The following is a 23505-nucleotide window of genomic DNA, read 5'->3' as shown; positions in this document are numbered from 1 at the left end:
CAGTGAGGAGGCTGGGTTATGCAGAGCCGGTGTCGGTGATTATAGGCAGTGAGGAGGCTGGGTTATGCAGAGCTGGTGTCGGTGATTATAGGCAGTGAGTAGGCTGGGTTATGCAGAGCCGGTGTCGGTGATTATAGGCAGTGAGGAGGCTGGGTTATGCAGAGCCGGTGTCGGTGATCCGCCCCCACTGTTTCAGCGGCAGAGATCTGATGCTGTATGAACTCACTGCTCAAACTGGGTGCTAAGATGTTATCGCATTTCACCTTATATTAGGTTTCCGTTCAGTTACTTCCTTGTTCGATAGCTGAAGTTTTACGACTATCCTAGCTTTTTACTTTGTTTCTGCTCTTCACCGAGGATGAGGCTAACAGGCTAGCAGCAGTAGGTGATGATATTGTTGGCGTTGCGGTTAGCTCACTAGCTTCATTTCTTTATCCGTGGCTAATGGTGAGGAAGAGTAGCGCGGTGTAACCTTAACTGGTTTAGATCTACTTTCCTACACTTTTGTTTAATATTCCTGAAGGGGACAAAATAGTTAAAAACAACGGGCTGCTCTTGTGGAAGACTTTTAATACGAAGAAAAATAAACCCGAGCTGAAGCAGCAGCAGCTAGCCGGCTAGCTGCCTTTGCTGAAAGGAGGAGACGGGTTCTTAAGAGAAAGGAAAGCCTGTAATGGCCAACGAGCCGGTTATTCTGAATGTGTATGACATGGTGAGTGGTTTTAAACAGTTTCATTTTTCATTTCTGTTGCTTAAGCCGAAAACAACATGGCACTTTTGATAACGAGGAGACAGTTGAAGTTAGTTTGACTACCGCGCGTGTGAAGCTGAGTTATCTCGCCGCTTATCTAACCTTATCTGCTGGTTTTGTTATGGATATGATGTGCCTGTGTGTTTCTTCTTTGGCTTCTATGTAGCTTGAATACAGAATAAAAAATAATATATATATAGAACTGTTTCTAGCAAAGATATTAAGAAAGCATTAAAATAAGTTTGTTTTTGATAGATTAATGTTACTGTTTGCTATCTGTTTAAGCAAACTCTTTGACACTAGTGTAAGTTATAATTTCACTGTGAATATGGAGGACCTAAAATGAACGAGCTGTAAATAACATTGCAACTATTGTGCCTTTATCTTTTAAACCCTTTGCCTGAGCCTCGTGTTTTTGCTCAGAGCACAATAACCACAATATGTTTGTGTTTCCTGCTCTCAGTACTGAAGTGTGGGTGTCAGTGATCCGTGCAAAATGAAGTGATAGGAATGTCTCTTTGTTTTAACTTTGTCTTCTTGAAAGATCTTGCCAGTCATGGTGATATTGGCAGTTATATGCCGGATGAAGTAAAAATATCAACATTTTAACTGTTGTCATTCATATGCACTTTATCCATGGCCGAAAACGAACATGTGCAAATGTTCACTCACATATAATTCCTTTCTCACCACTGTCCAGATTAACAACTGTCATGACTGACTAGGCAGAGCCTTCATTTACCTTTTAAATGTTTAAACATTCATGACTAGTTGATGGTTTTACATAAAATAAGACAGTTTGAAGTGGTCGTGCTTCACATGATCACATTTGATTAGTGCCACAGATTTTGAACAACTTCTACATCTTTTTCACCATACTTTGGTGTCTATTCTGTTTCTGTTGGCAACCTTTCTTCAGACAGGAATTTTCCTAATCTTACCTAATGTCCTTTAGTCCTGTAACTAGTCTCCATGCAGATGAGTACTACCTGTTGCTCAATATAATTTACATAATTCCATATGAATCACATACCACAAAGGATCCAGGTGTTTCCTGAGGTTTATTGCGTTCAGACCACAGCTGATCCCTGTTTTAGAGCAAAAGACTAGTTACAGACTGTCTTATTTTCAGGTGCGAAACGTAAAAAATAAATTAAAAGGGATTTAGAAAGTGAAGGAGTTTAAGAAGAATGTCCTTTATGTTGAAGTGTTCTGTAAGGAGACTTTTAAGTTCTACACCATTAGAGTAAAATCATAAGATAGGCAATTTTCATAAAAAAAAGGTATTATTGTATTGTGTATAAATAGTTTTGGGGTAAGAGGAATAAAATGTCCTGGTATAGATATAGGCAAATTAAATTCATGACACCACCTTGTTGTTTTACGTACTATAACAACATCCTGTTTTATTCCTTTCATTTCTTGAACTGATAATCTGTCTGAAAAAAGTGCTGTCTTAATGTTTTTCAAAGAAGTGTCATGTTGTATAAGCACAATTGTTGTTAGACCACTGAATAATGAGGCCGGAGCAGTGCAAACTGCCAGTAAACAAAGTAATTTGATCCCCAGAACACTATATGTATTTGAATCAATAAACAAGTAGCCGCTAGGAAAGTAAATGTAATTGAACATAATGTATGCGGCATGTCTAATTTTAAACTGCATCAAATACATCCTGGACTCTATGCGCCATTAAGATCAGCTCTTGCCTTTAGCTGAAGTAATAAAGGATTTTATATGCAAGATTTGGTTTTGCTGGATCACGACTCAAGCTGTCTGTGTTTTCCTGCCGAGAGTTGAGCTCACTCATTAAGATTTTACAATGTCTGCGAGCATGTGAAAGGATTGGGCTTGTCTCAGTTACCAGGGCCAGTACAGGACTAAAGGTTCAACAAGATAAAACTACATCAGAAAGGTTTTCATGTGTTTTACTTTGGTGTAGTGGTATATCTAGCAAAAGAAGGGAAGATAAAGTTGCTTAAAGCGTAAAATTGTAGCGGTTGATCCAGTATTCTGACATTTATTTTAAAAATACGAAAAAGAGTAGGTTAACGAGGCCACCATAAGAACAGTTTTTATTTCAGTATAAATAAAAAGCAAATCCAAAACTGATTAATTGATCTTTTGAAAGAAGATATTAATTTACTGAGACTTTTTTTTTTTTTTTTTTTTTTAGATCCAGCTTGTATATGATATGATCATTTTGCATTTTATGTATTCATTTATTGTTATTATAAATTATTTTTTGATGCTAAATATTTAATTGCATTGGTACTATCTGTCATCTGATCTTGGCTCAATTATTGCAGTCAGTTATGGATCGTGTGTAACCTTTCTGCATTATTGAAGAGTGGTCTAATTCTCCCAGAGTAGTATTATTTGCCAAAATTGTATCTTTTTTAAATAAACCCGTTTGTGCTGTTCTTGTACCTGCCCTTGCAGTGCCATTACCTCTACCCCCTGGCCATGTCCATTTTTTAGTTCTCTGCAGAGTGTTGCACCCACAGACTATTTTTAGGTACACTTTTGACATGCTGGACATATGTATCATAGAGCCTAAAGCTCTTGGACATTCCCAGCTGGCTTTTTTTTTTTTTTTTAATATACCATACCTAAGGAAAATCCCTTTTTTCCAATGCATGACTCATTCACTTAATCATCTTATCAACTGGGAAGTTGCTTCCAAACCAAGAGGATCAGCAACACATTACAGCAAGCACTGCCAACTGAACCTCGATTGCGTTATTCTTATTCAGCTCATTAACATCATCATCAGACTGAAGCATCTTAACTGAATATGACTCAGCTTGGTGTGTATCCTAAAACACAAAGCTTGTAGTGTGAAGGTCAGAATAGTGTGACATATGATACAATAAAGCCAATGACTCATAAAGATGTGGCCATGTGAAAGCAAGGTGTGCAACAATGTAAAAATAGTTATAATACTACATTTTATAGTACACAAAAGCATTTACATGAATTACATCTTTTTTTCTTACTTTTAAATCCAAAATACATTCACATGCTCCTTTCATAATAGGTTATTTTCATCTAAGGTGTGTTTTGTGGTAGTTGTATGACTCTATCTTAGGGCATGTTCTGCAAGTAAGGAAGTGTTAAATAAGCTTTGAGGTAAGTGAGGTATAATTATATCATATCACTATAACTAGTTAACTACCTAAAATGTAAATATATATATATATATATATATATATATATATATATATATATATATAAAATTGAGATCAAAATTACATAAAAAAAAAAAAAATCACACCTGTGTGTACTTTATGTGCTTTGGTATTAATTGACAAAAAAACAAAATAAAAACAAAAAAATAAAACCGCTGTTATGATTATTAAATAATGTAGGTGTGCTTATAGGTTTCTCAAACTATTAAGTATCACAATATACAACCCAAAGGAGAGATGGCATTTATTTTCTCTCTCTCTCTCTTTTTAATTCAAGTACAATGTAATGTACTTGAATTATTTAACTAATTGCATACATAAATCAGATTCACAAATCACCTGAATTTGTGATGCTTTAATGAATTGGGTTATCTGGCATTACTAAAAAATGAACAGTATGTTATTTTTTTTTTCTGCATAGGCATTTACCAAGACCAAAAACCTATTTCAGTAATAATGACATTTATTGCTTGAAAAAAAAGTGAGAGAGGACATGAAGTTAGTTGGTGTGAGAGAAGAGGATGCAGAGGATAGGGTTAGATGGAGGCAGATGATTCGCTGTGGCGACCCCTGAAAGGGAACAGCCGAAAGACAAAGAAGAATTGCTTGAAAAAAAATAATAATATGTAATGGACTCTCTCCTGTCAATCAGTTAACTAAAGCAGCACTTGCAATGTGTACAGGGAAGTGGAAGGATAGCACTTTCTTGTGTTGCATCATCCTGTGATGATGCAACACGCTACATGCGCAGCAGTTTAAAAAGATCCAGTTGGCTGGCTCCATTTATCTTGGGTAGAGCTGGTTGGTGGTTTCCAGTAGCAGAAAACCACACAATAATTGCTGATTAAGGCGCAACTGTTTGAGAGCCAGTCATATCATCGTTCTGGTCATACGATCTTACAACAGTACAATGTAATGTGTGAAATATAATTTAAAAGACATTATGAAGAGCTTCCATTCTTAGCCGATTACTCTGTTTATTTACTCCGTAACGACATAAACACTCTGCAGCAGATATTTGTATCTTTTTTGAGTTTAAGTGAAAGCCTTCAGACAGATCAGCCAAACTTTCACTTCTCCTCTCACTGTCTGATCTCTCCCAATTGTCTGATCTCTCCCAATTTTTTGGGAGATTTTCTAGAAAATTTGGCTAACCAAGTCATATTTGCTCCCCCAAATATGTTTTATGGTTTGTGTTTACTTGCACATTTTGTGGCAGCATGCTGCACGAGGTTGCGCTCTCTGTACTGTCATGTGATGTTCATTTAGCATTCAAATGACTTTGATGAATTAAAAGAATCTTCCTACAAAAACTCTCCTCACAGTCCATTACAAAAAAATAATAGTATACAGTGGGGCAAATACATACTTTTGTATTCCCTGCGATGTGGTTTTTGTTCATGGAAGAAGATGGCTATTTTAGGTTGACTGTTGCTAGTCTTGGCTTCCTTTTCTCCTTTATGGTCATTCACCTTAAAACCTAATTCAAATGAATGAAAAATATTAGTTTGACTTTACTTCTTGTTTCAGTATTATCATCAGGCCACCCAAACGTGTATTTTAGGACCCATGGGACAGTAGCCATTTATACTATTGCTACTAAAACCACAGTGTTCATATGTTACAATGAACAGGCTTAATATAACTTCTAAAAAGTTCTTCAGTATCACACACTGAAGTCTTGAAAAGGTTGTGGAATTGAAATCCTGCAGGGGATGTTGTGTGTTCTAGTTTTTTATTTTTTATTTTTTATTTTTAATGCTCTATGACTTGCGTTTCTTTTGACGCTACTTGGAAAAAAGATGTGTCTGAACACAGAGTACTGACTGAGTCAGAAGGTGCGTTTTTGCTCGTGGAACATGTTAGTGTGTTGCCATTTGAATGTGGCAATGTCTTAGCTGTCCTGTATTACGACAGACTGATGTTCTGCAATGTAGCTGATTCATTAGTAGGATGTGTCCCAGTGTGATGAATGACTCGCAGTCATGCTGTAATTTATGCTTTAATTTCGGTTCAGTTTTTATTGTTTTTAAACATGGTTGGCAGTGTGGTTCATGTACACACAAATGCATTATTTTGTAAATATAATGAACACTGATCAGTTTGTCTTGCATGAGTGCTGTCTCGGTGTATAAAACTTAGTGCAGTGTATAACATTAATTTTAAGGTAAATCATGAAATTAGACAGGATGGCAAATAACAGGATAATATAAAGCAGGAGTGTGAAATGAACCCCTGGAATTATGTGTTCCACTTCACATGCTGAGTTCTGTAAAATGGCATTATTCTTTATTTGCTGTAAGTGCTCTTAGGATAAGCAGTAGTGCACAGCACAACTGCTGTATGAAAGAAGACAACGATGCTTGAAACAGACCTTTAAAAGGGCCTTGTGGTGAAAATCCATCATCAAATATCACAATTTCCATATTACTTGTTTTAAAGCTAGTTATTACTACAAGTATTACTAGTTTCAACCCACCATCCCACCTACCATGAAAAATATGCCTTGTATTAAAAAGTATTATATACAGAATTGTGCTCAAGGTTGGTTGCTTTAACATCGATGAACAGGCAGATATTCTTCTGGATGGTTATCTAGAGGAACAGAACTTGGAGGTCAGGTCTTAAATCTCACCCTTATGTGACTCAATCCTTATGGCGCCGCAATAAATTGTGAAACGCTGCAATGAAATAGGTCAGCTGTCTGTAGTCGTATATCCGGCAGGCTGCTTATTAAGGTCACATATACATACACCCACAGTGAAAAGGGCTTGTAAAGCAGTACAGTTGTCAGTATAGCTGGTCAACTATATCTTTATAAAATACAAGCTGGTTAGCACTGTCGCCTTGCACCTCCAGGGTCCGGGTGCGATTCCCGACCAGGCCCGATTCCCGTCTCTGTGTGGAGTTTGCATGTTCTCCTCGTGCTTGGTGGGTTTCCTCCGAGTACTCCAGTTTCCTCCCACATTCCAAAGACATGTAGGTAAGGTTAATAGATGTTCCCAAATTGCCCGTAGTGTGTGAGTTTGTGTATGTGTGTGTGCCCTGCGATGGATTGGCACACTGTCCAGGGTAAGCCCTGGCTCATGCCCTAAGCCTCCTGGGATAGGCTCCAGGTCCCCGCGACACTGAATACAGGATAAAGCAGTATAGACGATGATTAAGAGTCAGTGATGACACCAAGTGCGCAAACTGATGATCTTTGTGTCACTTCTTATGAAGGCTAAACATTTCTTAATAAATTGGACCTGATGTTACTGATTCATTATTTTGTAATTAATTTGTATTTTGTACAGATGATTTTATAAGGAAAAATTCCTAAGGATCCAACCATTTGGGCCATCCTGTATATAGTATCCAAAATCAAGCATAACTTAATTATGTTATCTGTGTTCTCTATTGTCTAGTTTACAACTGTATGGTAAAAGTGTTTTCATATTGGTCATTAGAAAGCTGTCTAAAAAAAACAATCACAATGTATTTTTTTAAGGAATGCCACTGTTTAAGTTTATGGTTTAATGTTTTCATATGTTCACATAAATGTGTATCATAGTCCCCTTACCCCGAGGCTCACATCTGTGTTTAATGGGTTTTGCATATTCAGTGTACTGCTGTATATAACCTTCTTTTGTTCTCTTTAGTACTGGATTAATGAGTTCACTACCTCTCTGGGTATCGGGGTCTTTCATTCAGGGATCGAGATTTACGGCAGAGGTGGGTTCCCTCTGCTGTTCTATTTGAAAACAATGATTGGACTTCAGTACTATAAATAAGTGGCAAACTATTTCTACACACACTGTTTTTTTTTTTTTCTCTTTTGTTACAGAATTCGCCTATGGAGGGCATCCATATCCATTTTCCGGCGTATTTGAGATAACGCCCGGTGATGCCACAGAGCTTGGGGAAACCTTTAAATTCAAGTAAGTTTTGTAACAGACTTGTTGTTTTCCTAGTGTACATCCTTATTAAAAGGACTACCACCAAATGTTCTCCCGCATTCTCTCTCCATTTGTTTTAAATCAGAGAGGCTATCGTTCTTGGGAGTACAGATTTCACAGAGGAGGACATAGAGCGTATTATGGAGGAGCTAGGAAAAGAGTACAAGGGAAATGCGTATCACCTCATGCACAAGAACTGCAATCACTTTTCCTCAGCACTGTCAGAGGTAAGGCTGCTTCTAGCACAGAACAGGGGAACAACCAGTTGATGTACATATGGATGACAAGATCAGTGGGAGGGGTGACATTTGATTCTGTAAATTGTAATTGCTGTATTTTGGATTTCACTCCTGTTTGAACAGGGTGAGACTGAGTGCAAAACTGAATACATTTTTAAAGCTGGCCTGAAATTATGTTCTTACATTTAAATTTTTCCCTCCGCCTATGTTACAGTGTATATCCACTTTTAAAAAGTGTTCAAAATGTAAGCCTAGTATATTGTAGATAAATAATAAAAATATATCTTTGAAATTAGTCAAAACAGTCCAGTCTGAGCCATTGTACAGTACATGTTTTGTCGGCAAATTAAAAAGTGTATTCATGACATGATGAGTATGAGGCTGTGTTTCTGACTGTGTGGCAGCTTTTAGATGAAAAGCCCTGCTAACAAGCATTTTTTGCTTAAAATATTATTTTAACCACCTCGTTGCTCTCGTTCCAGGCAAAGTAGGCAATAAAACAAAATGGAAACAAACAGCTATGAAGTAAAATTCCTACAGAGTTAGTCTAAAATGTTTTCTTGGTTCCACTATAATCATAAGGATTTGTTTTGTTTCACCTCTTTGAAGTTACGAACAATGCACACGATAAGATAAAAATAAAATGTGATTTACTATGAAATTCTATCAATTGTATGATTATTGTTAATGTAATGTATGTTAGCTTTAGCATAAGGTTGAAAATTGCTTACAGCTGCAAGGAAATTTGATTTATGTTCAGTTTTCTCAATATTGGTGATATAATTGCTATCTACCAATTTAGACATGCTGTTTTACACAAAAGTTAGAGCTGCTTATCCTCCTATTCTTTTAGATACATTGACACCGTTCCAGCTCTGCTGTATGTGTTGATATCTCACAAAGTGCTCTTTTACACACTGTTTTTGATCCATTGTGCAGTTTCCTAATATTGGAAATCAACTTTTTCAAGTTTAAACAAGTTCTAAAAAGTCGTTACCCCGAGGCTCACATCTGTAACAGTACTCTTTACAATGCCTTTAGGAAAATAATTAGTTTTGAGGTTTATGACTGTTAAGTTCCACACAAATCTAGAACTTGACCCTCTGTGTACAATCCAAACACTAATTGGTGCTTTGGAGATATAACTGTATAGAACCAGGCAAGAAAAACATCTCAAAGCTTAATGTCAAACCCTGAATATGTTGTTATGCATGTTTTACCCCTAGTAGACATTTATAGTATGTTAGATTGTCAATAAAGAGAGAGTTTAGATGTAGAATTTACAATAGTAAACACCTGGTGTGGCGTTACTGCACATGGGACTCTTGCTCACTAGGGTTCACTTAATCACAGTCAAAAATTTGGGCTGATGGGAATTTCTTGGCAGCTGGAAATTCTGTACAACTTCTGCAGTTCTGTAGCTGTGTATTTTGTATGTACAACGATTGGCAATAAAAAAAAAAAATTATCGTTCCACCTTTAATTTGCCAAGAGGTGTGTTTGTTTCGCATTTTCCATTACAAACAACACTGCTGTCATAAAACTCTAAATATGCACAGCGTCTGCTTTATTAGGAACCATTTTGCATCTGCACATCCGTCCAGCTGCCCAGTTTCAGTATACCAAGCCCACTATAGCCAAGCCAGATATTTGCAGAGGGTGAAGTAGGGAACACTCTAATGTATGAGAGACAGAAATAAACCTTATGATAAGCTGACATGAAGTTTATAAGCCCTTTGACATCATATTTATCAGGTGCATTATATTACACTAAGTTGAGAGGTGGTAGCAGTCAAAATAAGCATTACGCTGGAAAACAAACAAAAGAAGACACTATTTTTATTGGGGAATATTTGTGTAAAGTCTAAGAAGGAAGCTAGTGTGAACTGATGACATACAGTCATAGATAGAAAAGACGTCCAGTGAGTTTCGAGGTTCGCTTTGTGAGAAAAGTGTGAAACGCTAGCATAACAAGATGTGCTGTCTGTTCTGTTGACTAAAAAACATTTGTTACAGTCTTTGTGTATTTATTGTAGAGGTGTGACAAAAATAGTTAGGAGAGCTTGACTAACTTTGTTCTTGATATGTTTATGCATAAATTCAAGTATGCATGAATGTGTCCTATTTATCCATATCCATATCTCTACACTCAAAACATGATCCTAAATATTTTTTTCCCTTAGTTATTGCTTGCCTGGAATTCAGGCAGATCTCAGCAGCTATGAGTAAGACACTAGGAAAATGAAAGCGGCCAGAGGGAAAGACCCATTTTTTTTTTTTTTTTTTTTTTTAACAGCCTAAAAGATGAGTGATTTACGCTGATAGATGGTCAGTGTTTTTCAGGGTGAAATAAGAATCAAAACAATGGCAAAGAAGGAAAAGACAGCTCTCTTTGTAGAGATGAACTGTCTAGTACATTTTTACATGTTAATCAGGTCGTATGTAAGATTCTGTACAAACTGCACACATTTCAGGAGAATCAGGATATACTGTAGCAGGGACAGCGTAGATGAGACTGAGGTGAGTAAGTTAGAAACTGTCTCTGTCCTCAACCTCAAAGAAATAAAAAATGCATTTAATCTTTTGATGTATTCTTTCCTGGCAAATGCGTTCCCCTTTTTTGGCGTTGCATGTTGTATTTTTCTTTCTTTCTTTTTAAAACTTCAACCTGACCTCATGGTCACATAATCTCTCTTGGCATTGTCTGTGTGCTGTGTCTGTGGCAGATCCTGTGTGGTCGTGAGATTCCACGCTGGGTGAACAGACTGGCCTACTTCAGCTCATGTGTGCCGTTCCTACAGAGCTGCCTGCCTAAAGAGTGGCTGACTCCAGCAGCACTGCAGTCCAGCGTGAGTCAGGAGCTGCAGGGTGAGCTGGAGGAAGCCGAGGATGCTGCCGCCTCCGCCTCTGCCTCCACGCCTCGTCCCAGCCGACACCAGCCACGCCGATAGGCTCTAGTGCCATGACTGACAGGCCTCAGAGAGTGCCTCAAAGCTCCTGCTGCCAACAGAGCCCAGTGACAGACCTGCAATCCACCAGCAGTGTAGATAAATCCCGTCCAATCAGCGACTGGCTCTGACAGAACCGTTGAGGGCCCTGCACTATTGGTTTTATTGCCTTTTTTTTCTTTTTTCCGGTCAAGGACCCTAAGGATTTTCTGTCTGATTTACTGAAAAACACTCAAAGTTGGTTTTATCAGTGTTTTTAAACATAATATTTTTTACCTCTAATGTTTTGTTTGGGGGAAACTCAGGACAGAAAGACATTTTCCATAGAAATTTTACTAACTCACCTGGAAGATTTTGTTTATGATATTAATTTAATGCTTTTTGCAAAGCTGGATTTTTCCTTACTCACTGTTCTTTCCTCTATCACCCATCACCATCACCTCAGTCTATCTTTTTTGTTTCTTTTTGTTTTTATTTAAAGGGAGCTTTTGGTTACGAAAAAGTAGTGTTTATGTCCATGTATTTATAGGTTCTTCTTCCAGAGAAGCTGACACCTGGGCCAAATTACCCTACCTTTTTACTGACACATATTTCATGTCTAACTCACATTGGTAATTGTGCCTAAATATTTTTACTGTTACTTGCTCAGAGAGAGCTCTGCACTCTTTCTCTACAGTTTACGCTGAGTAGCAGACTCCTTCGTACCCTGCAAACCTACTTCAGATGTTTTACACCTTTAGGTTTTTAGAGTCTATTATGTATTGAAGATGCTGTTTGTATTCCATTTTATGATTATTAAAGAGAACAACGATTTTTTTTGGTTCGAAAACAACTGACTTGTTCTGATGCGTAGCTAAAACTCTTTTTTAGTAAAGAGAAGGGCTTACATTGAAGAACGGCTTACGTTCCGATTTAGATGAATGTTACGAAAAACCAAAGAAAAATAGTTCAACTGCAAACCTCTAGGCTGCTTAGAGCAGTATTTTTGGATTAATTTACTTGAGCTTTGACACACACAAACATATTAACATGAATGCTGAAAAGTACCACACCTGATTAAGGACCCAAAATAAATAAAGGTGTTTATAACCTGGAGGGTTTAAAATGCTCTGAAGGAAGAAATGTTCTATGTTTGCCACAATCCCATTACAGAGTGCCTTTCCACTCTCAGCATGAGAAAGTGTCAGTAATAACTTTTTGATTTGTTATTTAAGCAATGAAATGTGTGCACAAGGGAACAAAATGTATGAAAAATTTTTTAACAGCATGAAATGCCATGAGCAGCGTTCAATATAGAAGAACAGCAGGAAAGGGGATGGGTGGAGAATATGATGGAAAACCGTGCAGGGACAGCAGAGTGGTAGCTATTATTACTGTCTGCACAGCCTTTGGAGTCATGCCTGAATGTTTAACCTTCGGTAAGTGACACGCTGTTAGCAAACTGCCAGGAACCCTGTGCCACACACACTGTACTGTACATGCAGGGAGACAGCAACTTCCATAGCTGCGTCACTAGGCTCATCTAGGCATCCAAAAGTCCTGAAAATGTCTTTACTTTTGTTGACAAAGGTGACCGGTGCTGTCTTGTTCCAGAGAAATCGGAAAACAGCATTTGTTGGGGCATCAAGACAAGTAGTGCATCTTGTTGTGGCATTTATAATAGCTTAAAAGGCCAAGGGTCACTTCTGAGCTCAGGTTATTGTCTGTGTGTAATTTGTATGTTTTCTCCACGAGCAAGTGGGTTTCCTCTTTGATGACATGCTAATTGTGCATTATCTACTCTGAACTGAAGTGAATGAACATGGGTATAGATGTGTTCTGTGATGAGCTAAAGATCCATCATGACTATAATTGTTAGGTGTAATTTTGTTGTTCTTTTAAACTGTTACAGAAATCTGGATAAAGATTGTGATTTGTTTGGTGACCAGGAATAACCTTCCTGAGACAACGTTAGGGAGGAACCAGACACACACAAGGGAACCCATTCTCTTCTGGGTGACACCGGATAGTAGAGTTATGAGTCATTGCTCTTCCAAAACTGTATACTGTAAGGGTTGGATATACAGTGTAATATTTAGCTGGGGTAAGTAAAACTAGTCACAGCAATCTTTAGGGCATCTGCGAGACGTACTGTATCTAGTTCTGTTAAACACAATATTGAAAGTGCAAAGGCTTAGCATTAAAACCATAAACAGTGATTAAAGTGATGTGAAAACATTGTAGGTGGCATAAAAAAGGTTTCGCTTTAGTGTCCTCTTTCATTTTCTCTTCTGCTTTTACTTTCTTGAACCAGCAGCTTTTCTGCTTCTGCCCAGGAAATGAGAGACTTTTGATCAAAATATGATCTAATATTATTCTTATTGGAGGTTATTAGTTAAAGGCGTCCCATTCACTGCATTTTCTTACTGTTTAATGCAAAATATTTTGTTGTTTTACAACATATGAAATGCACCAATTCATTTTTTTAGCATGTGCTTTATTCAGACGTTTCACACATTCTTCACGACGATGTCAGAGTAAGCAACATTAGGCATTTTACATAATAAATAGGTTAATAACTTAAGACAACATTGACTAGGTAAGACCACTTGAATATTGACATTTAAGCAAATACTGTGCAAATTGTCCTCTGCCAACCACCCCTCCTCCTCCTCCACCTGAAATAATGAATGACTGCCATACTTTATAATGAGTGCGAATCTCTGGGATGTTAAAGCTCAGACTTTCTCTACAATGAACTTCCTGTTCACAGAAAAGTGTAGCACATTTCAACAGCTTTGGTTTACATATTAGGAATTAGTCTTAATCTTAAATTGTCTTAATACCACGCCTGTTCTTCATGGACAGCATCAAATGTTTAGCCTCTTATTTAAACCAACCATACGTGACGTATTTAAAACTTCTGCGATGGTTTACATATACTAATTAAATTGCTTTTACAGTACATGTTTTAAAAGCTGAAATGAATTTCCTATAATACAGTACATGCTTTTCTGCTGTCTGCCTTATTTAATGCCAGTGGATGGTGGTACCCTAAAACCATTTTCCCCTGTCGCCTGATCCCTTCATCTCCATAGCTCATGATAGACTTATGCAGTGGGCCACTTCAAAAATCAGGCACAGTTAAATTAATTCTTCTGAACAAAAGTAATTTTTTAGCACATCATTATGACTGCTTGTATTAGTCTTATATCAGAGCATCAGAATTTTAAAACGTTCTAAAATGAGATGTTTATTGTTTTGGAGAACCTATCGTCTAAAATATTTAAATACACCTAGAAGCTTAAGTATTAACAATCAGATCAATTTAAAAATCAAACACATTCAGCAAGTAAATGATGTCATCCTATTAAGGTAAAAGGCAGCATCTATGAATTTTGTCCAAATGAATCGAATCTATATTAAATTATGTCACTATTATATATTTTCATAGACATCAAGTAAATTAATAGAGTTTTGTATAACTGTAGCAGTTAATACCTTCCACCTCAGTAGGAGCATGTGTGTCATAGGCTGTGAAAATGGCAAGGCAAAGAAACATTTCCCAATCGGGTCACTGCGTTTCATGATTTGGCCAGATTCCCAAATGTCATGCAGATCCTTTTTGATGGTACAGGTGACCGGCATCTAGGTTTTTCAGGAAAGCGGCGGCAGGGCTTGTTCTTGCTGATAGTTATGTTTAAGTCTGAAGAAGACGATGCACTCTCTGCAGCTGGTGCTGAGAGAGAACAAGCCGGTGAATCTGCTCCTGACCCCGAGCACAAGGCACCATCACACGACCAACCAACACTTTGTCTCTCATCTTCTCCTCCTTAGCCTGGGAGAGACAAAGACATGTGGAGATTCAGACAGGCTTGTTTCTTCAGTAGTAAAAGATATTTTCTGACTTTTGATTAAAAATCAGTTAAAAAAGGACAATTCATTAATGAGGGTTGTTTTATTCTGTTGTCTACTTCCACTGATCACCTAATCATCACTCAGGATGCAAATGTTCATCATGGAACAACATAGACTGTCTCAGGATCATTGATTATGCACAATGTTTTTTGGCTTCAAAATATCTTGGCTCTATACCGAAACACCACCTTACAATAGGAAGGTCATGACCTGTGTAGTGTTTTACCTTTACAAATGAGGTGCATGGGAAAGTAGCGAAGTCAGACGAAGCCTGAGCTCCAGGTCTCTGAGAAACCACATGCTCCGCCACTTCATCCTGAAGGACAGTGAATGACTGGGTTCAGTCTGAGCAGAACACTTTTTACTGTAATTATTTATATTTGGGCTCTGCCCCTGCTCTTACCTTGAGCCTATCAAGAGTCTCACTGAGAGACTGCAGCCTTGCTGTCTGCTCGAGAAGCTGCGCACTGGGACTCACTGGACGCACGGATATGAATATAAACGCTCTGTATTAATATGGATGCATTTAACTGTGTAAGGTGTGAGCATTCGGAGCAGGTCATAATCTCTAACCTGGAGATTTTCCAGTGATGTCTACGACTTTGACATTGGCACTCATCTGCAGCAGGGTTTCCAGGAGTTGGTCTGTTTTGCGATAGAGAGCGCTGGATAGGACCTCTGGTCTACAGCCCTCACGCCAGCTCAACTTAGACACATTTAGTGGAGGGAGCGAGGCTAACTGAGCACGCATCTTTTCGGCCTAAATACACAAACATTTACACAGAGACAGAATAAGGCTATAAATATGTCCATTTACTCTAAAATGCTATTCAGCATTTATGACAAGTGGAAGAAATGCCTGTTTAACTTTGACTCTGAAACAATATGCACAATTCAAATGAACATTTTAGTTTTCACTAGAATCAATGTGAATTTGGAATCAGTGTGGATTCAGTGTAAATAATTTTTTTTTTTTAACTTAATGTACATATGTTTGCATTATCTCCTTCAGTTTCTCTATAACCTTACAGGTGGTGCATACTCAATTATTCACACAGCACAGAATCCTGTCTGGTCTAAGTCTGTTTTGAATTGTAACAAAAATTTTATATTGAATCAGGAGCATGGTGGCGTAGTGGTTAGCACTTCAAAGTTTGAGAGTTTTGGTCCTCTCTTTGGGATGTTTGTGCATGGAGCCTGCATGTTCTTCACGTGCTTGTTGAGTGATTAACTTGTGCAAAATATACTGTATTATTAATATAGTAGATATTATATTTTATTAATTAGCTGACATCTCAAGGCTGCTTCTTTTTTCCCCTTAATGCTCATCCACCAGCCAGCTATTTGCTATAAAACAGCCACTAACTGGGGAGAGTGAAGGCTAGCCTAGGCATCCTGTGGCACATGTAATGCCAGCCACTACATTTTTTTTTAACCACAGTGTAACACACTACGTATAAGGAAAGCACTATTTTCCCTATTTCACACACATGAGCTTACAGACAGCACTGATTGGCTTGTGTTGCTGTGACTGACAGGAGACAGAGTAACACCATCCTTGCCTCCCAGAGTGCATGTCATCATTTTGCCCCTGACAACAAACTGAAAAGTTTGCACTGCACTATTAAGGAACCTCACAGACCACTTCCAAACTAAAATGTCATATGAAATGACCAAGAAACTATCATTAGACCAGTGGGAATTATAATGTGTCTAAGATCAGCCTACAGTTTGTAATGTCAGTGTGGAGTGAAGGGCAGGTTTGTGTTTCCAGAAGACCTTTAGGATGTTGTTTTCATTCTTCAGGCGCTTTATGCCGAGTCTCTGAGCTTCAATCTGTTGCGTCAACAGCGGCGAATCTATCACCTGCACCCCTCCTGCAGCACACACTCCTACAGCACCTACACACACAGGCGTGGAACAGATTACTGGGTGGCCTATGGGTTTTTAATCAAATGCAAATGGCAGTTTTCTGTTGAGTGCGTATTGTTTTCAGTGGATGTGTTCAGATAAAGTTATGTCAGTTCCATGCACTGTGAAGAACATACTCAAAAGAGTCATGCAGACAGGCAGAGGTTTGAGGAAGGAAAGAAGTGAAGAGAATTCAGTGTCAATCTATTATGCAAAACATTTATACAGAACCGGTTAAACGTTTAGACACAACTTCTAATTCCATGTCTAGAACAAAAATTTGACTATGAAATAACATGTCAGTTATTTTAAGACACAAAGGTGAGCTCTTCTGAAGTAGTTATTGCAAAAACACAGTATTGTTGAATGTACACCAAGCATCAGAATGAAACTGGCTCGCATGAAGACCTTTCCAGGAAAGAGCCATTATGAAGGCTTTACAAATCTCAATATAATCTGTTCAAAGGAGATTATTGCATATTTTGGTTTCATTTAGCATTTCTTTTATAATGTGGAATAAAAAAAAATCAAAAAAGAACATGGAAATAAAGGCGTGTCCAAACTTTTGACAGGTAGTGTACCACTACCTTATATTTTGAATAATAATGAGTACATACTATTACATTGCATTTGCAATTCTACATGACTTCGTTTAAATTCCATTGAAAAATAGGATGTTTGATCATTTTAGCTTAATACTGTCAAACTGAAGGTCTTATTTCTGCACCTGCTGCTTGTGTTTCAATGATGATGAGTCTGAGTACTTTGTCTACCTTAGATAAACCATCTCTGCACAAGCTGTGGTCTAAGATTCCTCCATAGACTGTCATGTAAATTCTGCTTCTTTATATAGGAGGAAAAAGTAAAGAGAAGCTCATGTTTTACTTAGGAGTATTGCAATATAGCTTTGGTCAGTTCTATAATCTGATGAAACGGACATGATTATTCATGCATTTGTCTCTTCTTGTTTTTGATTACTGCAAATCTTATTCAAAAGTTTATACACATCTATGCATTGCTTGCAGGGAGTCAAAATACTGCAGTAAAAATTACTGACAAGATATACAAAAATGGCTTTTGCAACAGTTAGAAATCACTTATAGTCTGGAACTGATTTTCAGAGCTCTGAGAGGCCAGGCTCCTGCTTATGTATCTGAGCTTTTCACCCCTAGGCATTAACGCCATAAATTTGATGCTCCATATATTTAAATCAAGTGAGAATGCCTTTCATTATGTTAGATGCCCCTTTTAGTACAAAGATGGCAACAGCATTTAAACTACAGTCCATACAATGGACTGTGTCATGAGAGAACTTTAAGTAACCCTTTTTGCATAATAGTGTGACACATCCTGTATATCAGAGTAGCAAGGACTGTCTGTATACCTTTCTGATCCTCTGCAGTGGGGAAAAAGAGAGATAAGAAAACAGATTAGATTCAGCAAAGCAAAGAGTGCATGACAGGGAATAATGGGAAAATCTGTGGTAGTCTGGGAAACCTCACAAATCACTAATATTGGAACACCAGTATGTTATATTTATATGTAATAATATTGCGGTTTACATTTGTGTATAACCAGAACTTCTGTTTGAGACGCATGGAAAAAGTTTCAAATATCAGTTAAAGTGAGCCTAAAAAATCCAGCACATGTTTAACCATGTAGCCTTTACAGAGCCATTTATAAAAAAAATTACTCATTTTCTATACTCACATCTAAACTATTTGGCCAAACCTGCAATGACATTGTATCTAAATACATATACCTCAATATGGTCCCTGTTTTGCAGCCATAACAGCTACCACTTTTCTTAACAGGCTGTCTATACGATTTTGGAGTGTTTCAGTCGGAATTCATGGCCATTATGATATCAGGCACTTATGTTGAACGAGAAGGCCTGGCTCGCAATCTCCGTTCCAGTTCATTCCAAAGGTGCTCGTTGGGGTTGGGGTCAGGGCTCTGTGCGTGCCAGTCAAGTCCCACCCACCCCCCCCACCCCCCCACACACCAGGCCCCAGGAGATAAAGGCCTGATTTGAACACCTGAATTCAACAATTAACAGGTTTGGCCAAATTTTTTTAGTCCATATAGTGTATGTCAAAACATTTTGACAATTTAATTTCCATCATTCCTACCAGTTGTGACACCAGTCACAATGGATGCAATGCCAGATGCAGGACTTCCTCTGAGTCCCTCGATGGTCATCTTTGATTGGCTATTTATCCGTTGTCTCAGCTCCGTCTTTTCTGCCTCAAGTTGATCTATGTCAGCCTGCAGAGCATCCATGGTCTCTTCAAATTCCCTATAAACAGGCACAGAGAGAGACTTGTGACAGACAGTACATTTGATCAATGCATAATTATTAATTGAAAGGAGAAAATACATCATTGTGTTATTCTAGTCTTACTTCTCCTTCTTCTTTAGGAGTGACTGCGTCTCATCCAGTACGGTCTGGATTTTCTCAACTTGTTCATCTGCATCCTTTGATGCATTGTCCAGCTTCTTCTCTAGAAGACTCAGACGCACGTTGGCCTCACTCAGCTCCTCACCCTGCACTCAGCACAGTTTCCTGAACAGTTAACCATTTTACTAGTAACATACTATATGTGTTCACATTATAGCTATGTGAATGTACTGTACTGTACTCCCCCTTTAAAATCTGCCCACCTTTATTTTAAGGGATTTCTTGAGCTCCTTGATGACCGTCTCTCTGTCTTCCAATTTTAAACCAAGTCCTTCGGCATCAGTGATCTCTGCCCTCAGTGCAGCTGCTCGCACCTCCACTGGTGCCAACTACAACAAACACACATACACGCTTACACTGTAAATCTCCAAAATTTACATGGGAAAAGTTAGATAGATCCTGAAATAGGTTTAATAATGAATCAGTATGCGGAAATCATGCTGTCGTTGTGAACTCACCCCAGTCTGGGGTTTCTCAGAGTCGTACTCTCCCTCCTGCATAGCAGTGGCCATTTTATTCATGGTTGCGATGACGACGTTACAGGACTGGCGCAGACACTCATAGGGATTTATACCCTGTGAGCCGTAGATCTAAGCATGAAAAACAAAACACAAAAACACACAGGATGAACATTTTATATGAAACAAAACTGAAATTAAACTGACACAAAGTGACCTTTGAAAAGGCTTCCTTTGAGTAAAGAGTTCTAAAGCTCGTGTGCAAATATGGACAAAAATTATTGAGATAAACATATAATGTAAATTTTAATATTACACAAAGATAACCTGAGTAAATACAAAATGCAGTTCTTAAATGATGATTTCATTTATTTATGGAAAAAAGCTGTCCAAACCTCCCTGGCCCTCCCTTAAAAAGTAATTGCACTCTAAACCTAATAACTGGTTGGCGGCAACAACTGCAATCAAGCGTTCGTGGTAACTGGCAATGAGTCTTTGCCATCGCTGTGGAGGAATTTTGGCCCACACTTGCACAATTGTTTTAATTCAGCCATATAGGGGGTATTATTAACTGGGTAATTAAACTATTACTTGTTTAAGCTCATGCCAAAGCATCTACATCAGATTTAGGTCTGGACTTTGACTAGGCAATTCCAAAACCATGTATATATATTTTTTTTTTATCTATTCAGACTTGGACTTGCTGGTGTGAGCTTGAGCTTGAGGTCACAAACTGAAGTCTGGACAATCCACTTCAGTATAGTGCAGAATTCATGGTTCCATCTATTATGGCAAGTCGTCCAGGTCCTTAAGCTACAAAGCAGCACCAGACCATTGCACACTTGTCTCATTAGTCCACAGAATATTTTCCCAAAGGCTTGGGGATAATGAAAATTATTATAATTTTTTTTTTTTTTGCCAAATGTGAGACAAACAATTTGTGTTCTTCTTGCCTCTAGCTTCTCCCATGAATGTTTGCCCAGTCTCCTTCCTACTGGTGAATCATAAACACTGACTTTCACTGAGGCAAGTGAGCTTGATTGCCCTTATTAGCTGCTGAAGGAGTGATCATTGTGCTTTTTAAATAATTTTGGTAGGTCAGCCATGCCTGGGAAGGTTCATCACTGAAGTTTTCTCCATTTGTGGCATAATGGCCCTCACCATGGTTCACTCTAGTCCCAAGGCCTCAAAAATGGCTTTGTGATCCTTTCCAGGCTGATGTCAATTACTTTCTTTCTTTGTTCTAAATTTACTTTCTAGATCATGTTGCTTTTTAAGATTTTTAGCGTGCTTCACTTTGTCAGACAAGGTCTATTTAAGTGATCTCTGGATTCAGCAGGTCTGGCAATAATCAGGACTGAATGTAGCAAATAAAGTTTACCCCAGCTTTCCAAAAATCACAGTTAGTTCATGATCTAGCAAGAGGTAATTTACTTTTTCACATATAGCCAGGTACGTTTGGACGTTTTTTTTCCCTTAATAAATGCTAAAATCCCCTAAAAGTTGCATATTGTATTTACTCTGGTTATCTTTGTGTAATATTCAAATTTGTTAGATGATCTGAATAATTTTTAAGTCATTTGTCAAAATCATTTGACAAATATACAAAAAAATGTTTTGTAATATTTAGGCAAATACTTTTTCACAGCACTGTATAATTAATGCTTTTTCTCTCTCTCCTGCATGCTGCACTTAGACAGACACAGATACACACAGATACACACACAGACCTGTTCAGCTGCTTTGAAGGCCATGTCCTCCAGTTTAAGTGTTGGCAGACCCTCATGTTCACTAAGTGGTGCAATGAGCTGAGCTCCTGCTGCAGCCACCTCCTGCAGCACAGCATTCACCCAGGCCAGCTGCCTTCTGCTTTCTGCCAGGGTCTCACTCACCTGCTCACACACACACACACACACACACACTAATCAGCCATGTCTGTCCACTTTAGTCTTGAGTTATAAATATGAATTAAAGATGTGTACTGTCTTTAGGTTCACATATATGAAGGATGAAATGGACACTGTTCCAAGACTGAGTGTGTGTATCTACCTGAGGACCAAAGTTTAGAGCTGCAGGGATGCCTGGTGCATCAGTGCCTGGCATGCGACGGCGGATCTTTTTGCAAAACTGGCGAATGTCGCTACAAGAAGTGTCCAGGTCTTTAAGCAGCACAGAAAATAGTGTTTCTTCCTCTCCTGCCTGCAGGAAGGCACGCAGACGACCCACCTCCACCGCCATGCAGTCCAGAGCACTCTGGGTAAACTGCAGAGACGCAGAGACATGTACAGTTAGTCATGCATTTTTAGAGCTTTGCAGAACAGTGACAGGATAAAATTATAATTTGCCAACACCAAAATGATTACACACTACAGGCCATGCCAGTTAGCCTGCTTTGCATGTGTGACTGTGGAAGAAAACCAGAGTGCCCTGAGGAAACCCACCAAGCATGGGGAGAACCAGCAAACTCCACACACAGTGGGAAATTAACATTCGACCCTAGAGATGCTAGGCTACAGTGCTAACCCCTACGCCACTGTGCTGCCTGTTTCTTTCTTGTTGGAATAAATATTTTCTTTCTGCACATTTTAGTCCCATTACGTGATGTAAATTTTAATAACTCTTTCTCACATCTGTCTTTACTGTCGTCCACTGGCTGAGGAAAGGACACTGACTGGCTTGCATTTTCATATGTAGTAAACAAAGGTGGGTAGAGTAGGCAAAAAATATACTCAAGTAAGAGTAGCTGTATTTCAAAATAATATTAATCAAGTAGAAGAAAAAAGTAGTCATCCAAAATATTACTTAAGTAAGATTAAAAAAGTATCCAGTTAAAGGACTACTCAATACTGAGTAACTGTTTCAATCGCAATGTTTGATTTATTTAATTTTTTTTTATATGAGTGTATATATATATATATATATATACAGTATATATATATATATATATATATATATATATATATAAAGTGTATATATATATATATATATATATATATATATATAAAGTGTTTGTCCACCAATCCACCAATCAGGCCTATATGGTAGAGTGGCCAGAGTGTCTCATCAGACCTGAGAATTTTGTTTCTCATGGTCTGTGAGTCCTTCAGGTGCCTTTTGGCAAACTCCAGACAGGCTGCCATGTGCCTTTTCCTAAGGAGTGGCTTCCATCTGGCCACTCTACCATATAGACCTGACTGGTGGATTGCTGCAGAGATGGTTGTCCTTCTGGAAGGTTCTCCTCTCCCCACAGAGGACCTCTGGAGCTCTGACAGAGTGACCATCGGGTTCGCTCAGTTTAGATGGCCGGCCAGCTCTAGGAAGAGTCCTGTGGTTTTGAACTTCCTCCACTTATGGATGATGGAGGCAACTGTGCTCATTGGGAAATTCTTGGGAATTTTCTGTAACATTCCCCAGATTTGTGCCTCGAGACAATCCCGTCTCGGAGGTCTACAGACAATTCCTTCGACTTCATGCTTGGTTTGTGCTCTGACATAAACTGTCAACTGTGGGACCTTATATAGACAGGTGTGTGCCTTTCCAAATCATGTCCAATCAACTGAATTTACCACAGGTGGACTCCAATTAAGCTGCAGAAATCTTAAGGATAATCGGGGGAAACAGGATGGGCCCGAGCTCAATTTTGAGCTTCATGGCAAAGGCTGTGAATACTTATGTACATGTGCTTTCTTGATTTCTTTCTTTCTTTTTTTT

At 38.3% G+C, this 23505-nt stretch overlaps 2 protein-coding genes across 7 annotated transcripts in view; one reads left to right on the top strand and one right to left on the bottom strand.

The window, feature by feature from the left end:
• The first annotated feature begins 347 nt into the window (after positions 1-347).
• On the top strand, positions 348-13450 carry desi2 (desumoylating isopeptidase 2). Its single transcript, XM_053501646.1, has 5 exons — positions 348-712; positions 7584-7656; positions 7769-7862; positions 7966-8107; positions 10846-13450. Exons 1-5 carry the CDS (start codon positions 674-676, stop codon positions 11068-11070), a joined length of 573 nt encoding a protein of 190 aa, XP_053357621.1. The 5' UTR covers positions 348-673; the 3' UTR covers positions 11071-13450.
• Positions 13451-13544: 94 nt separating this feature from the next.
• The window catches only part of dctn1b (dynactin 1b), a 34826-nt gene continuing 24865 nt past the window's right edge, over positions 13545-23505 (bottom strand). For 5 of the 6 annotated variants that reach the window (XM_053501644.1, XM_053501640.1, XM_053501642.1 and 2 more), the window contains 12 exons: positions 21844-22056; positions 21525-21686; positions 19795-19926; positions 19540-19665; positions 19280-19422; positions 19008-19174; positions 18260-18271; positions 16744-16865; positions 15538-15724; positions 15368-15441; positions 15191-15280; positions 13545-14884 (listed from right to left, as the gene is read on the bottom strand). In XM_053501644.1, coding sequence (XP_053357619.1) covers positions 14747-14884; positions 15191-15280; positions 15368-15441; positions 15538-15724; positions 16744-16865; positions 18260-18271; positions 19008-19174; positions 19280-19422; positions 19540-19665; positions 19795-19926; positions 21525-21686; positions 21844-22056 — 1566 coding nt within the window. In that variant the 3' untranslated portion in view covers positions 13545-14746. The remainder of the gene's footprint in view (positions 14885-15190; positions 15281-15367; positions 15442-15537; positions 15725-16743; positions 16866-18259; positions 18272-19007; positions 19175-19279; positions 19423-19539; positions 19666-19794; positions 19927-21524; positions 21687-21843; positions 22057-23505) is intronic. The other variant, XM_053501641.1, reaches the window with a different exon arrangement.

The sequence above is a fragment of the Clarias gariepinus genome, chromosome 8 (genome assembly GCF_024256425.1).
Source record: "Clarias gariepinus isolate MV-2021 ecotype Netherlands chromosome 8, CGAR_prim_01v2, whole genome shotgun sequence".
NCBI classification, from domain to species: domain Eukaryota; kingdom Metazoa; phylum Chordata; class Actinopteri; order Siluriformes; family Clariidae; genus Clarias; species Clarias gariepinus.
Note: the sequence above shows the minus strand (reverse complement) of the source record. Positions and strands in the feature narration are given on the sequence as shown.

What these genes read in the sequence shown, in the direction of transcription:
- desi2 (XM_053501646.1), top strand. Translation starts at nt 674, where the DNA reads ATGGCCAACGAGCCGGTTATTCTGAATGTGTATGACATG. An exon ending in GGGGAAACCTTTAAATTCAA is followed by an intron (nt 7,863 to 7,965) that starts GTAAGTTTTGTA and finishes GTTTTAAATCAG; the next exon opens with AGAGGCTATCGTTCTTGGGA. An exon ending in TTTCCTCAGCACTGTCAGAG is followed by an intron (nt 8,108 to 10,845) that starts GTAAGGCTGCTT and finishes TGTCTGTGGCAG; the next exon opens with ATCCTGTGTGGTCGTGAGAT.